The sequence below is a fragment of the Mya arenaria genome, chromosome 4 (genome assembly GCF_026914265.1).
Source record: "Mya arenaria isolate MELC-2E11 chromosome 4, ASM2691426v1".
Taxonomy (NCBI): domain Eukaryota; kingdom Metazoa; phylum Mollusca; class Bivalvia; order Myida; family Myidae; genus Mya; species Mya arenaria.
In genome coordinates this window covers 79,781,267-79,798,705 of record NC_069125.1, presented here as the reverse complement: position 1 = coordinate 79,798,705, position 17,439 = coordinate 79,781,267, and the positions used below count along the sequence as shown (strand labels likewise).

Sequence of the window (17,439 nt, the reverse complement as noted above, 5' to 3'; positions counted from 1 at the left end):
ATGTTGATGAAATGTGCGAATGATTTTTTCACTAATGTAATAATTAACAATATAACTTTTCATTAGCATTAAATGCGTTCACTTTTTACTAAATATTAAAAATATATTTCAGGCATAGGCCTTTGTCTCTTATAAGGCTTTAATACGAAGTAAGGCCTCGGTCGGTACATTCGGAACTCCTCGGCCATTTTATCAAAAACAACCTCGGATGTATTTGGACGGTTTACATACTCAAAAAGTGGTACGTTTAAGTCCGCTGCAAGTAGATCGCGTAGTAATTTTAATTAGCAGTTAATCTTTGTGACATTACTCTTGGGATTCTTAATTATGTTTGCAATAATACAATTTAATGGCAATCAAATTAAACTTAGATCAATAAATACAACTCTAAAACACTTCATTGAATTAATGATATAATTCAAAATTTTACGAACTACTTCAACTGATGTACCTGCATACATCCGAGGTTGTTTTTGAAAAAAATGGCCGAGGAGTTCCGAATGCGGTCGGTATTGTCGGTATTAAGTCAAAAGGGCGTTATCAGAAACGGTTTATGAGCAACATTACTGTTGTTGACGGGTGTTCCTCCGTTTTCTTTGGAGCACTCTTCTGTTGAGAATAATTCTTATTCTCAGTAACACAGTCTTTTAAGTGTGCACAGTTTTTTCAGAATTTTGCATATTATAATTAAATTAATTATAACATTTATATGTTTCGACCACTAAACTATATTTGCAGTTCTAGACGGGTGCAAGACGAAGTGAACCAGTTCCTACGTAAGTGTACCATTTCAGGACCAAGTGAACCACATATGTATTATATAGTGGCTATTGTGTGATGGCACACTGCCTGAAAGGTGATAATAACTAGTAATTATCGCCATTTGAATGCAAGACTTCACACATTTGCTACACTGTTAAAGATGTTTATTTAGCTGTTAGAAATTGACTTTTAAGCTTCATGACAATTAGTTTCAAGATTCAAGATTCAAACATATTTATTAAGTAACGTAAACATATTGTTTCTTGTTACATGATAAGTTAAATTTACATTATATATCACGTGACATAACCATTTCTAATCAATAAATTGCATATTAAGTATATAGATGAAAGAGAAAATTATTACACATATGTATGCTTAAATAACGATATCAAAAGAGGTTGGACTGCTACGTTATTCATCCAACAAAGAACAATTTAAATCCATTTCTATTATTGCACTACAATGCTAACAATATTAGAACGTATAACAAATGCTTCATGAATGAATTTACACAACCGTAGGAGAACATTAGTATTAACTGTTTGTAAAAGTTCAATGAATTTGACAACACTTGGTTTTACATAGTAGGTTTTCGAAAGATAATATTTTCATATATTTTACAAATACAGACAAAATGATACTCATCTTCCAAATCACCAGAACCACATTTTAAACAATACCGTTGCTGATGATTTATTCTATCATTGCCGTATCGGCCAGTTTCAATACGTAAAGGGTGTGAAGATAACCTTAATTTTGTAAAAGCAATGCGGTAAGTTTTCGGTACATTGTCCAAATAAACTGAAAATTCAAATATATGTTTTAATTCTCTATACATAAATAAAACAGGGCTAATATGTACAGAGTTAAACCATGTTTGTTTGAACTGGTCTAACAATCTTTGTTTATATAATACATGGAAATATTTTACATTCGTGCCATTTGGGTGATACCAAATATCCGTAAAACCTGCATTATCTAATAAAGTCTTTACATTTGATGCCCAATTACTTTTACCTCTTGCAACATCAACCAACATACTTTCATATAAACGCTGTACAATAATATTATTACTTTCTAATATTTTACACCAAAACTTGATAATTCTAACATCTATTAATATACGAGGGGTATCTACCTAGCTCGCCATACACAGCTGCTGTACAAGTTGAGATTTTAACATGCAATATTGTTTTGCAGAATTTCAAATGTATACGTATAGTAGCTATTTTATGATAGTAACATAAATACAAGAGATGCATAAATATTATGATATTTATTACAAATCAATAAATTAACAACACATTTTAATTCACTGTAATGAAAATTCGTTGTCGATATCAAACTTAAAGCTAGAAGCCCCAATTATAAATCTAGATATATATGATTATTCAAGATTATCAGTTGAATGTTGACCCACTGTGGTAGCATTAAGCAAATAAATACATACTAATGCTTTTTCACTTTTTGTCGTGTGACCGTGTGACCGCTTCCCCCCAGCCGCAGCTAATTACGATCGCAGCATTTCTTGTTAGTAACACCGCAGAACTCAATGAGAATCTCAGTTGAAATTAAGTTTGTATCAATTAACAGGGATTTTTCTGCCCATTTTGGGAAAAAGACCCTAGACATTTTGGGAAATTTTGCGCCGTGAAAATGAGGAAATTGGGAAATTAAGTTTGTATCAATTTACTATCTAATTCGGCTGTGATGGTTCTAGAGCCTTCTTACAAATTGCCATATCGCGAAAAAATATTGACAGAATACACATCGCGAAAATGTGTGACATTTCTATATACTCAGACTTCTTAACAGGTCTTCTTTTTTGGCGGGGGGGGGGAGGTGTGTGCGTGTGTGTGTGTGTGGGGGGGGGGGGGGTAGTCGACGGGTCTGGACTGATTAATTTAGGTTCCTAACTTTTAGAAACCCTGATTGTGAGTACTCACTGTCACGATTGACTATTGCTCGACATTTGGTATGCAAGACCAGACATCCTTCATAACAGCAACTACTCTAAATTCATATGTAAGATGCATCAAATATTGGTTAAAAATCTTAAATATGCCGGACTCAAATACATGAAAAAAAGTTACAACTACCTGTTGGTCACTTTGGTTGTGTGTTACCCTCCGTATGAAGCATAGCAGTTGTCGAAATTAGCACAAGCCCGCAAGCCCTGCACTGGTAAATTGTCTTCCGGGCTTGCTCAAATTCTGAATTCTATATAGCAGGGCTTGTTTGAAAATATGATTCCATGCAATAGTATAAGAATTCGGGCTTGTTCATCCAAAAGTCTAATTCCAATGACTGGCATAGTGAAGCTGAGGTTGTGTGTTTCCTCTCAGTATGAAGCATAGTGCCTCTGAGTTTGTGTGTTTCCCCGCAGTATGAAGCATAGTGCCTCTGAGGTTGTGTGTTTCCCATTAGTATGAAGTGTAGTGAAGCTGAGGTTTTGTGTTTCCCCTCAGTATGAAGCCTAGTGAAGCTGAGGTTGTGTGTTTCTCCTCAGTATGAAGCATAGTGCCTCTGAGGTTGTGTGTTTCCCCTTAGTATGAAGTCTAGTGAAGCTGAGGTTTTGTGTTTCCCTTAGTGTGAAGCGTAGTGCCTCTGAGGTTGTGTGTTTTCCCTCAGTATGAAGATTAGTACCTCTGCGGTTGTGTGTTACGCCTCGGTATGAAGAATAGTGAAGCTGAGGTTGTGTGTTTTCCCTCAGTAGGAAGTGTAGTGCCTCTGAGGTTGTGTGTTACCCTCGGTATGAAGCATAGTGAAGATGAGGTTGTGTGTTTTCCCGCAGTAGGAAGTGTAGTGCCTCTGAGGTTGTGTGTTTCCCCTCAGTATAAAGCCTTCTACAAATTGGCTCCCCGACAAGAGTTTCCTGTGGGCCAGGCTATTGTTCATCCAAGACCCGGTGATGCGGGAATGTTGTCGACCCTGTCCGCCATATCGAGCAGCAGTCAATTCATTTTTTTTTCTTAAAGGCCTAGTTTAAGGAATGTTTGGCATGATAATCCCCTGCTGTGCATCTTCTGCTATTTGGGCTGGTGTCACAGCAGGGGTCAATTTCCTGTGTATTCGTTTAATGGTTCAGGGCCATTTAGGATCCATTTTAATGATAAAACATCCAAAACTGCTCAGCAGGATACTTAGTTAGGAGATCTGATAAGCCAATTAGGCAATACGATTAATATCAATTAACAGAGCTTTTTTTTTTTTGGGGGGGGGGGGGGGTCATATAATTATATACGTATGCAGACTGGACAAAACGTCCTGTTGTCAAAACACATTCGTGCCAAAGAACTGTTCGTGAGTCTTCCTCATCATTTTATAATTCCCAAACTTACAATAGTTCAAAAGTTTAAGACACGCGTGCTATACATCTCTAAATTACAACAAGTAAAGACCAAAAGAAATAAAACCATATCCAATAGACATAGCTGTGGGACCACTCTAGATGTCATTCATCGTAGGGCCTGCGGCATTTGTGGTTCGAAATTACTAATTTGGCGATTATCCCACAAAATGGTGGGAACAAAACTCCCCCTTTGGCATCAAAAATATGTTTCAGTCACACTAGGGGACGTGACGGGGTCAAGCCATAATGCAGCCACTATAGGGCGCGGGCAGACCTTTATAAACTCAACATCAACAGGGGGGGGGGGGTCACTTATAGAAGGCTTAAACTAGGCCTTGAGTTTTTGTTACAAAAAACACTATGAAATATATGCTGAAGGTCATCTATACAATCAGTATGAGCACCACTGGTCAAAACACAGTTTTTGTGTCGCCTGAAAATACGACATATAGGGGTTACTTTTGTCGGCGGCGTCGGCGGCGGCGTCGGCGGCGGTGACGTCCCATTTTCGCTTGTCCGGGGTATATCTCCTAAACTATTAGTCGTATCAACTTGAAACTTCATATGTAGATAGATCTAATTGAGGGCAAGTGCAGTGCACAAGAATTGTTACTCTTGCTTCCATATTTTTAGAGTTATTGCCCTTTGTTATTTTTCATGCTTAAAGTTTTGTCCGGGGCATATCTTGTAGAATATAAGAGTTATCAACTTGAAACTTCATATGTAGATAGATCTCATGGAGGGCAAGTGCAGTGCACAATAACAGTAACTCTTGCTTTCTTAGTTTTAAAATTATTGCCCTTTGTTAATTTTCATGCTTAAAGTTTTGTCCGGGGCATATATTGAAGAATATAAGAGGTATCAACTTGAAACTTCATAGCTAGATAGATCTCATTGAGGGCAAGTGCAGTGCACAATAACAGTAACTCTTGCTTTCTTAGTTTTAAAGTTATTGCCCTTTGTTAATGTTCATGCTTAAAGTTTTGTCCGGGGCATATCTTGAAGAATATAAGAGGTATCAACTTGAAACTTCATAGCGAGATAGATCTCATTGAGGGCAAGTGCAGTGCACAATAACAGTAACTCTTGCTTTCTTAGTTTTAAAATTATTGCCCTTTGTTAATTTTCATGCTTAAAGTTTTGTCCGGGGCATATCTTGAAGAATATAAGAGGTATCAACTTGAAACTTCATAGCTAGATAGATCTCATTGAGGGCAAGTGCAGTGCACAAGAACCGTTACTCTTGCTGCCATATTTTTAGAGTTATTGCCCTTTGTTAATTTTCTTGCTTAGGTTTTGTCCGTGGCATATCTCGTAAACTATAGGAGGTTTCAACCTGAAACTTATTCCGTAGGTATATCTGATTGAGGGTTCAAATGCCACCTACACTTGAAAGTTAAATGGCAACATCATTGTCTATAAATGAATAAAATGCCAATCTAACAGCTATAATGTCGACAGTAAATAATTCGTCAGGCGACACATCCGACTCGCGGAGTTCTAGTATCTTTTTAAAGATTTTTTTTTAAACAAATGATATTTTTCAAGGCAATAAAAAGGACTAGGGTCGTGGCGTAAAAGGGTAGGTCGGGAAACCAGAAACAAACATATTTTTTACGTCTGACTGGCCGCGTATCAATCGCCAAGTTGTTTCTGGCCGTTTGAATTCAAGGATTGACTACGTTTTAACTAGATCGCTTACAGTAATTCGTTTAACAATCTTCGAAATTCGTGAAGTTTATCAAACCTTCAATTAGGCTCACTGTTTACAAAGTTATGAGTGTGAAATATAATTTATTTGTGGATTTTAAACTGCATTTTACAATATAATGTTTATCAAAAAAGATGAAATCTGTGTCATTCTTTTTCCTGCTTGTATTTTTGGACGGTAAGATTATGTTTTTAGCTATAATATTCTTTACTGTGAGTGAGTTTAATTCACTATTCTCCTGAACCTGATTCTTGGGATTATCCCAGCACTTAGTGTGTAAGTTAGTACAAGCTTCTTAGACTCGCCTTCTCTCCCAGGTGAAAGACAAGTCCATGGCGATAACCTACAACCCAATGGCTAAAATTTAGCCAAGTATATCAAAAATTGATGGACAAGCACTCGTAATTAGTGTTTAGTAGGACCGCGTAAAAAGATTATTTATAACAATTTTGTTAGTGTCTTGATTTTCATACACATATAAAAGAAATAGTACATTTCATTTTGAAACTCAACATATAATAACAAAAACAAGTAAGCTTGTAAATGCAGAAGAATATTTAAAACTGATCAAATGCAGTGAGTTCTAGTCTAAAATAATAGACGTGTTATACGGGATTCTTCCAATCCCTAACATCTAAACGGGAATGTGCAAAAAACAGGGGTGTTTTAAAAATATTGAAATTGTTTTAAGTGAAGTATTTTATGGTTGAAATTGATCATAAAGAGTTATATTCATATTTTACCATGTAAGGCCTAAAAAAAATACATTTGGTTCGGGTTACCCGACCCTACCTACGGAATAGGCGCCGACCCTAACGTTTTTATAGTCAGTTTGAAAAAAAAAAAAATGAAAAACTAAAAAAAATATTTTTTTATTTTTTTTTTTGCTTTTCAATATGTAGTTTAAAACCTTAATTGCTTATATAGAAGATAACTTTAACACCATTCTCCAATGATAAAAATGACATTCTTATATAAAGCCTAATAAAAAAAAAAAATAAAAAAAAATAAAAAGCCTACCTACCCTACCTATTTTTGAAAAGGATGTAACCCTAACCAAACAATTTTTTTTTTTAGGCCTAAGTGAAATGTTTTTTGCCCTAAACAAGCATTTAATGCATTAAAACAAGTTGTTTACCTTTCCAATAAAACAAAAGTTGACTGACACAGAAAACAATTATGCGAAGGGGAACAACTCGATACAATCGTGCCCTTCATGTATATATCGTTATGTTTTGACAGAATGAAATGAAAAAAAGTTGTCAAACTCATAATTGTAAGTTGGATATTTATTTCTTGTGTACGGAACTAATATAAAATAACATTATCTGGTAATATTTCTTTTTTTTATGATATTTTTTATTTATATGCTTTAACCCGGAATCCTGATCGGAACAACTACCCACTTTTGATACTAAACAATTTGTACGTGAAGGATTTGCCATATCAAAAATCTAAAAAAAATCCGCCAACGTACAATTATTTGGACTACAGTGAGTTCCAGCTAGCCTGTCATTTGAAGAGGGTCCACCTCTGCCCTGCTGTCTAAATTGAGACTTGAGTACAGCACCAATGGCATTCTGGCCTTTTGACTGCGGAAAATGTGCCATGCTGCTCTTATATTCTTATGTGCCTTGTCATTATAATATGACAATTTATTCTGTATTTGTGTAATGAGCAGATGACCTGTGTTTCATAATCTAATATTCTGATATTTGGGAAGGGTAACAGCCTTTTAGTGGAACATCGCCAGTAGGTGGAGCTGTTGAACATCAGCCAATCAGAATGTATATTGAAAAATGATGAAAGTTTGTAAAATGTGAAAGAAAAAAGATTATGAAAATTGTTGTCCACCACTAATAAACCATACAGAAAAAATGAGATAATTGTGTTGTACTAGCTAAGCACGCCATTTTAAACAATGTTGCTTTTGAAGCAGACGGTCATTGAAGATATTTGTAAACATTTGCAAGATGGTGCTAAGGAAATCAAATGCACCACTTAATGACAAATGTTTGATAGTGTACAAGTTTACGAAATGTTCATGATGAAATTTACTTTGTAACCCACAAAAATATTTTTATATTTTGTTGCATTTCCTTTTATGCTTATGATTTCCGAAAATGGACCACTTTTTTGTCAGAACATTTTTCTGAGGTTTTTTTTCGGAACACTCTATTTTTAATTAGTGAATTTTTCAGCAACATGATTTTAAATGTCATTCAGTTCTAAAATGTCAGCATATTAAACACTATTTAACCAAAGACAATTAAATAACAACACAGCTGAATGTAACATTCATATCCTATCCGGATCATACCATGTTTTGTAAGCACATTTAAGTCAATATCTCAGCAAATACATCATGTATTGCATTGAAACTTAGGGCACATGATATCGTCCATGAAACCTTAATTAATCAAGTTTGACAACTCTTTCTTGTATATAATTCAAATAATGGCTTTGACTTATATATTCTGGTTAAATACTATTCGATAATGCTGTCTCTGTTACAGCTCTTGTACTGCCTATTATCATATATATGTCATTTTAAAGCATAATATTTTCATACATTCAGACTGGGTGGGGAGGACTATGACTGGCTGCTGGGCTGATAATCTCCCCAGCTGAAAGCAACTTAACCTTGTCTTATCTCCTTACAGCATAGCATTAATATTTATTGTTTACAATCATTCTGGTTGCTATGTTTAAGTTAAACAATTATGAACTTAGGGTAAGAAAAGGCAGGGTGCTGCCGAAAAGGGGCTAGAGGGGACAAAGGCACATGTATCTGCCCTGAAGAACTTAAATATGATTGATTTGACAGAATATAATATAAATTGTGTTAAATTGCCGTTCTTTTAGGTTATTTTGCCAAATGTATTTTGAAAAGTTTTCATGTATTTTGAATCATATACAGTAATAAGTTTCTAAACTTAACAAAGTAATATTAGATTGTCTTAAGCATTCAATTCATGACGTTTAAAGTGTGCACCTGCTTGTCTCCATGAGGGCAGAAGGCTGCTACCTATAAAGGACAAGGATAACACCCTTCTAAAACTCTTTATCTAAAACCCTAGACATTTTGATTTGTACATGATATAATTTAGTTGTGCAAAACTAAAAATACTAGCCATATATATGGAAATGTTGGTGCCTCTAAACTAGCCATTGTACATGAGTGACCAGTTACTAAGTAATGAGTGACCAGTTACTAAGTAATGAGTGACCAGTTACTAAGTAATGAGTGACCAGTTACTAAGTAATGAGTGACCAGTTACTAAGTAATGAGATTATAAGGCCAAAAAAATGGTTTGGTTAGGGTTACAACCTTTTCAAAAACAGGTAGGGTAGGTAGGCTTTTTAAAAAAAGATATATATTTTTTTATAGACTTTATATAAGAACGTTGTTGTCATCATTGGAGAATGGTGTAAATCTTCTCTATAAAGTAGGGATGGCAACGAGTAGTAAAATTGGTTCTCGAGTACTCCGACAATCTTCCGATGGAGTACTCAGGTACTTAAAAATTACTTGGGTAATTTGAATTGGTTTTCGGGAAAGACAATTTCGTGTATACATGTATCATTAATGTACTTTGTGTGTTGGTTGTAATAATGATCATTTTCATCTTTAAATAAGACTGTCACTATACCTTTACAGAGATATCAATAAAAGAAAAATGTTTCATGCTTTTGATTTGGCCTTTTCATTGCATTTTATAGGTGTAAATGTACTACAATATAAATGGAAAGTAATACTAGGATTATATTCGAGCGTCTAGATGATCGATACTACACTCCCAATAATGAACAAAATTCAGAATTACAATTACAAACGAAAATTATTCATAATTTTGTTTAGTTGTTTACTTTATGAACTAATATTTAAACTGACCGTAATTTTTACTGAAATATTGTTGTTTACCTCATTAATATGCATAATTCCTGAATTAAGATATCATCAAATCAACTGTGATAATCATTGCAAACAATACGCCCATTCAGGAATCATTGCTCGTAACGGTTGTTACTTATTTGCTCATCAATGTCCTTTGTTTGGTGAAAACTCTTTAATTTGTAAAAAAAAACAATTGTGTAGGCAATGTACAGCTATCAAAACTTAGCTTATTGACAGTGCTATTTGCAAATTAGGGCCCTTTGTTGACAGTTTGCAACTCTTACAACAACTGTCAATTAATTTATGAGGGTCAATTGTATACACAGTGGGGATTAGAGGGATCATAAATTGTCTTCTTAGAAAAGCGCCAGATCTGATACTTATGCCTGTATTTGCTGAAATTCATTAAAAAAAACCTTTTTTTTGGAGTACTCGAGAAGTGATTTGGTACTCGGGTACTCGAATGATTGATCTAGTACTTGAGTACTCGGTACTCATTGCATTTCCTAGTATAAAGCTTTGAATATTTTTTTTAATAACTGACTATAAAAACTGAAGGGTTGGCGCCTATTTCGTTGGATAGGGTAGGGCAGCCCCAAACCAGATGTATTTTTTCAGTCCTTAAACCTTTATTTCCAGCCAATGAAATTACTTAAAATAAATACATTAAACCAGTCCACATGCTTTATTGGTAAGAATTGTAATTTAACAACTTAACTGGCATGATGTCATACTTTGGTTTTCAAGCTGCTGAAAACACCTAACAGTAGAACATATTATGTAAAATCTTAACGGCCAAGAAGGTCATAAATTTTGAGTGATACACCTTAAACTACTTACTAAATAATGCATTTATGGAAAATATTAATTACTAATAATAAGATTGTAACATGCATTTGATAACTGAAAATGCAAAAATAATAATAAATGATTAGTGAGTGCTAAAAGATTTTCTGTGATCTACCATAGTCTCATAAGGAAGAAATAACATGTTTTCTGCACTTTTTCTCAAATTAAACTCGGTATCCTTCACAAGAAACATTGTTTTCAACATTTATTCATCCTCTTTGGTACGGATATATTAAAAGAATTGTATTAATTGTGGTAAATCTTATTTGGGAGTAAGAGTGCATCTTTAATCATAAGACTGTGCCGTCTGTAGAAGTTAAAAGTTTGATATATTTACCATAATATTGTAAGCAGCTGTTTTTATATTTTAAACTTCAGAAAGAAATAAGTTTAATTATAAAAGACTATTCATTTTTTCATTTAAAGTGTCAAGGGTAAGTTCAATGAAATACAGTTTACTATACAACAAAGGGCTGATTGTTGACGTGTTACGCTGGAGTAAGTCTCCATATATCGAGAGAGATTTGTGCCAGCTGATTTACTCTCCTCTCCGAGAAGATAAGAAACCTGTCTCCCGGCATGACATTCTTATAAAGCCTTTAGACGTGTCACTGCCATCGCAATTTAATACAAATTAATAACAATGTCCACTACAAGTCCTATATGCATTCATATAAAAATACATGTATTAACCAGTTTTTAAAAGCAATTTCAATTGTATAAATCAACAATTAATTGCAGTAATCTGTTTTCTGAAACTTTATGGAAATTGTAGAATTATTCAAATAAAATCATTTACATTGCTTTTATTAAGCGTATCTGGAACATATATTATGAACATATGTATGCCGGGTATAAAATATTTTGCTATGCATCCATCAAACTCATTAAGGCTTTTCCTTAATATTTCTAACATATATCTGTAATTGAGCACCTGTTAACGTGCAACTGCAAAAAAACCCTCAAAAGTATTTGTAATTTTTTCTGAACCCATTTGTCAAAAATGAATTCATAAACGAAAACAAACAAAAAAACTTTCCAAAATGAATACTTTTGTACAAGTTTAAGTAGCTTGTTTTTGTTACAGAGTTCAGTTTTTGCAGTGTTATATTGCCACTGAGTCAATTCAGAGTTCTATAATCTCCCCCCCCCCCCCCCCCCATCCCATGAGATGGTCACTGAAAGTTGAATAATATGAGTGTGTGACATGAAAGAAAGGCAAGTATTGACATCTGTTTTATTTGTTTAAATTGGTAAATAAATTGATTTAAAAAACAGAAATATCTCAAATGGAAAAAGTTTCAAACATAAAGCCTAACTTGGTTTTGTCATGCTCCAGTGGTGTTGTTGATAACTTGATCAACCATACACCCTTTGAAGCAAAATCTCTAAAAGGCTTTGGTCTGTAATTAGTGCAGTTGTTCAAAGATCACAGGCTTCTGATCAGCTTTGAAATGTAACATTTGCAGCTTGAAGATGTCACTTAAAATGTCCTCTGAAGGTTTGACATGATCAGACAGTGATACAGAAGTCATTATGGAAGTAGTTCTAAATCACTTGACTGGTTTAACAATAAAATAATCTAGTTAACTTTAAAACTACTTTAAAATCTGCTGTTAAATATTCTAAAAAAAGCACTTCTTCATTTGAATTAAGATTGTTAAAAGTCATATCATATATACAGGAAATCAGAACTGATCATAGAATATATAATTGTGTGAATGTTTAGGTAAACAGAAAAAATTGTTCATGGAATTAAAGAGATAGTGATCTCCCACTCCTATGACTTGACATCCTTTTCTCCCATCCCAGATTAGTAGATCCAAACATTTGGCCATGCTTGACCATGAGCAAAGATAAGTATTACCACTTTGTAAAAAAATAAATTTAAATACATTTTTTTACTATATTTTGTTTAACTGAGGTGGGAGAAAAAAGCATATATCATGGCTGCTTGTGTGAGATAGGTATGTCCTCGGTAAACCTCATTTCTGCAAATCACTCTATGCTCATGTTGGGATAAACCTATCTTGCACTCTCAGCCATGGAAGATACTCATAATATGACCAATCTAACTGTGGAGCCACCATAAAAGCTAAATTTTAATGTTGTTGCCCAAATGCTGTTTTAAAGATGGTAAGAACTGTTTACTTGTAACAAATAGTCTGTGCTACAATCAGGCACACATCTTTTGTCAAAATAAGTTATATTATTGATATTTTGAATATTTTAAGAACTCAGTTTAAGTCTGAGATTGAAACTGAGACTAATGTTGTAGGTGAATACGGAACCAGAACTCTGCATGCCATGTCATGATAACAGGTGTTCTCATTCCAGGATTGCTGGGATCCACAAGTGAGTGTGAATGTGGGAGCGTTGACAAGTTCTCGTGCGGGGACTGTGTGTGCGTGCCCCAGAACCTCGTGTGTGACGGGCAGTCCGACTGTAAGAATGGCCGGGATGAAGAGGGCTGTGGGGCACTCCCAGGTAACACATTGCGCACACAGACTTGTACATGTCACTTAAGTGTTTTATTTACATCAAAGTTACAAGCTCCAGTAAGTGTTCCCAGGTTGGATATTGAGATCCACTCAGCAAGCACTTGTAAAAAACATACATGCACTTATATTGTTCTGACAAACATATTATGGCACATATATAAGAATCAGTATAGGTTAGGTTATAGATAGGTTATTAGTTAAAGCAGTATCATCATTTCTGACTTCATTTTATGATTGTGTTGTGAAAGTGTTTCCCAATAGTAGATATTCCATGTCATAATGCCAGACACATCAATTATAAAATCACTGAATTTTATACTCGTAGTATAATTGCAGCACATTAATAACCCTAGGTCTTGGGGAAACTTGATTTAAACCATTTAAAACCTACATGTTCATTAATGATCCGATAAGTCATAATTCACCAAAATGTGTATATTTTTTCTTATCGAAAATAACAAATTTTCAAAATGGAAATCTCTACAGTGATGTATTGTGATCAGTGCTGCTAGGTGATGTTCGATCATACCGTTGTAAATCAACATGGCTATTTGTTACACTGTAGTATCATTTTGTAAGACTGAAGTCAACATTCATTATTCTGTTGAGTGTGAGGACAAGAAATAATGTATAATAACCATTCTTATGAAGAACAGACTGAAGCATTTATCATTGTAGAGATTGGTTGTTCAGAAGATTGAAGTTTAAGTCTATGTTGGGAGTTGTTTATTAAATATATCTCCATTGTGCTGCAGGTATGGTGCACACAGTGTTTCACATCAAATTAATTTTGTTGTGTTGTAATTTACCTTCTATTTGAGGTTAAACCACAGTCAGGCTGTCAGTGCTACTGCCATTAATACATTAATTATAACTTTCCAAAGGCTCAGAATTGTGCAACCTTAAAATCAGAGGAGTGTAAGTATTTTCAAATAAGCTTGTATAATGAAATTAGCCTCTAAAAGTATTTGATTTAAGGCAAAAAAATGGATCGAAAGAAATATACCATAGATACTTCGTCTGTCAGAACTTCTGCACCTTCGTATGTTAGGAAAATGTTGATTTTAAAAAAAAGCAATTAAGCCACCTTTTTTTCTCACCCAAAGGCTTGATCAAACGATTCTATCATATTGGTATATTTTAAACTCTTAAATTTTTTATCACATCTCTAAGGATTTCATGAATACTGAAAAAATTGCATTAAAAATACACATGACAGGGCGAAGTGTTAGACATTGTACACTCTGGTACATCGTAACATGTATCACTTGTATAAAAAATAACTGGTAAGTTTCTGACCACTCCGTGTTTTAACCATAAATGTATTTTTAATTAATTTTGCCAAAATACAACAGACATAACATTAAATTGGTTCTATATTAAAAGGATGTATGCAGATGAGACTGTTATTGTAGAAGGTATAATACTCCAACAGGGTCCTGTGTGGCTACAGGTGTGCTAGAGTGGAGATGTGAACAAAAGTCCCAGCCTAATCTCATTCAGCCAGTAGCACAGCTATTAGCACACATGACAAACATTGAAAGGAAAAGTTGTTTGTAGATTATTGGCTGAACTAGATTTACGACTGTGAGTAGTAAACGGCCTGGTGATAGCTTGTCATAACACCTGGACCGACTGAAGTACATAACAAAATTTAACAAACAAATATATCCTTACAATCTCTTTGCCTGAGAAAATAATGATTGATTTTAATAACAAAATATAATTTTAAAAACCCAGCTCACATGGTTGTAACTTGTAGGAATTGTAGATCATACTTTCTCCTACTGTTATCATCCTCCCCAGCTGACATGGTTGTGGAAATATAAGACCATGCAGGTTCCTCTCCTCCACCTCCAGACGTGTTTGCAAGAATTGGGCCAACCATGCAGGACACCTCTCCCTCCAACTGCCATTTACTGTTACAATACCGACCATGCAGGACCATTCTCCCACCCACCTCCCTCCTACTGTTGCCATACTGACAGGCTTGGTTGTAGGAATTTAGACGATGCAGGACCCCCTCCCTCCTACTGTTGCCAAACTGCACAGGTTTGTTGTAGGAATTTAGACGATGCAGGACCCCCTCCCTCCCTCCTACTGTTGCCAAACTGCCCAGGTTGGTTGTAGGAATTTAGACGATGCAGGACCCCCTCCCTCCCTCCTACTGTTGCCAAACTGCCCAGGTTGGTTGTAGGAATTATAGACCATGCAGGACCCCCTCCCTCCCTCCTACTGTTGCCAAACTGCCCAGGTTGGTTGTAGGAATTTAGACGATGCAGGACCCCCTCCCTCCCTCCTACTGTTGCCATACTGACAGGCTTGGTTGTAGGAATTATAGACCATGCAGGACCCCCTCCCTCCCTCCTACTGTTGCCATACTGACAGGCTTGGTTGTAGGAATTATAGACCATGCAGGACCCCCTCCCTCCCTCCTACTGTTGCCAAACTGCCCAGGTTGGTTGTAGGAATTTAGACGATGCAGGACCCCCTCCCTCCCTCCTACTGTTGCCATACTGACAGGCTTGGTTGTAGGAATTATAGACCATGCAGGACCCCCTCCCTCCCTCCTACTGTTGCCAAACTGCCCAGGTTGGTTGTAGGAATTATAGACCATGCAGGACACCCTCCCTCCCTCCCTCCTACTGTTGCCATACTGACAGGCTTGGTTGTAGGAATTATAGACCATGCAGGACACCCTCCCTCCGTCCTACTGTTGCCAAACTGCCCAGGTTGGTTGTAGGAATTATAGACCATGCAGGACCCCCTCCCTCCCTCCTACTGTTGCCAAACTGCCCAGGTTGGTTGTAGGAATTATAGACCATGCAGGACCCCCTCCCTCCCTCCCTCCCTCCTACTGTTGCCATACTGACAGGCTTGGTTGTAGGAATTATAGACCATGCAGGACCTCCTCCCTCCCTCCTACTGTTGCCAAACTGCCCAGGTTTGTTGTAGGAATTTAGACGATGCAGGACCCCCTCCCTCCCTCCTACTGTTGCCAAACTGCCCAGGTTTGTTGTAGGAATTTAGACCATGCAGGACCTCCTCCCTCCCTCCTACTGTTGCCAAACTGCCCAGGTTTGTTGTAGGAATTTAGACGATGCAGGACCCCCTCCCTCCCTCCTACTGTTGCCAAACTGCCCAGGTTTGTTGTAGGAATTATAGACCATGCAGGACCCCCTCCCTCCCTCCTACTGTTGCCAAACTGCCCAGGTTTGTTGTAGGAATTATAGACCATGCAGGACCCCCTCCCTCCCTCCCTCCCTCCTACTGTTGCCATACTGACAGGCTTGGTTGTAGGAATTATAGACGATGCAGGACCCCCTCCCTCCCTCCTACTGTTGCCAAACTGCCCAGGTTTGTTGTAGGAATTATAGACCATGCAGGACCCCCTCCCTCCCTCCTACTGTTGCCAAACTGCCCAGGTTTGTTGTAGGAATTATAGACCATGCAGGACCCCCTCCCTCCCTCCTACTGTTGCCAAACTGCCCAGGTTGGTTGTAGGAATTATAGACCATGCAGGACCCCCTCCCTCCCTCCCTCCCTCCTACTGTTGCCAAACTGCCCAGGTTGGTTGTAGGAATTATAGACCATGCAGGACCCCCTCCCTCCCTCCCTCCCTCCTACTGTTGCCAAACTGCCCAGGTTTGTTGTAGGAATTTAGACCATGCAGGACCTCCTCCCTCCCTCCTACTGTTGCCAAACTGCCCAGGTTTGTTGTAGGAATTATAGACCATGCAGGACCCCCTCCCTCCCTCCTACTGTTGCCAAACTGCCCAGGTTGGTTGTAGGAATTATAGACCATGCAGGACCCCCTCCCTCCCTCCTACTGTTGCCATACTGACAGGCTTGGTTGTAGGAATTATAGACCATGCAGGACACCCTCCCTCCCTCCCTCCCTCCTACTGTTGCCATACTGACAGGCTTGGTTGTAGGAATTATAGACCATGCAGGACACCCTCCCTCCCTCTATTTTATCGTTGCCATACTGACAAACTTGGTTGTAGGAATTTAAGACCATGCAGGACACCCTCCCTCCGTTCCTCCTACTGTTGCCAAACTGCCCAGCTTGGTTGTAGGAATTTCAGACCATGCAGGACCTCCTTCCTTCCAATATTGACTTTGTAGGACCATGTGTTGTCATGTAGACCAGCTCACTTGATTGTAGGAATTGTAGATTTTGCAGGACCCTTCTACCTCCTCCCCCTCCCTCTTCTGTTGCAATACTGCCAAGCTCACTTGATTATAAGACTTGTAGACCATTCTCCAACTGTTGTCTGCTGCCCAGCTCTCTTGGTTGTAGGATTCATGGACCCTGCATGACCCCTCTCCCTTACTATTGCCATACCTCTTATTAATGTTC

At 36.9% G+C, this 17,439-nt stretch overlaps 1 protein-coding gene across 1 annotated transcript in view; it reads left to right on the top strand.

The window, feature by feature from the left end:
• Positions 1 to 5,865: 5,865 nt before the first annotated feature.
• Positions 5,866 to 17,439, top strand: part of LOC128231361 (low-density lipoprotein receptor-related protein 4-like) — a 62,696-nt gene continuing 51,122 nt past the window's right edge. Inside the window, exons 1-2 of the mRNA XM_052944075.1 lie at positions 5,866 to 6,005; positions 12,913 to 13,062. Of these exons, the coding sequence (XP_052800035.1) occupies positions 5,963 to 6,005; positions 12,913 to 13,062 (193 nt within the window). The 5' untranslated portion in view covers positions 5,866 to 5,962. The remainder of the gene's footprint in view (positions 6,006 to 12,912; positions 13,063 to 17,439) is intronic.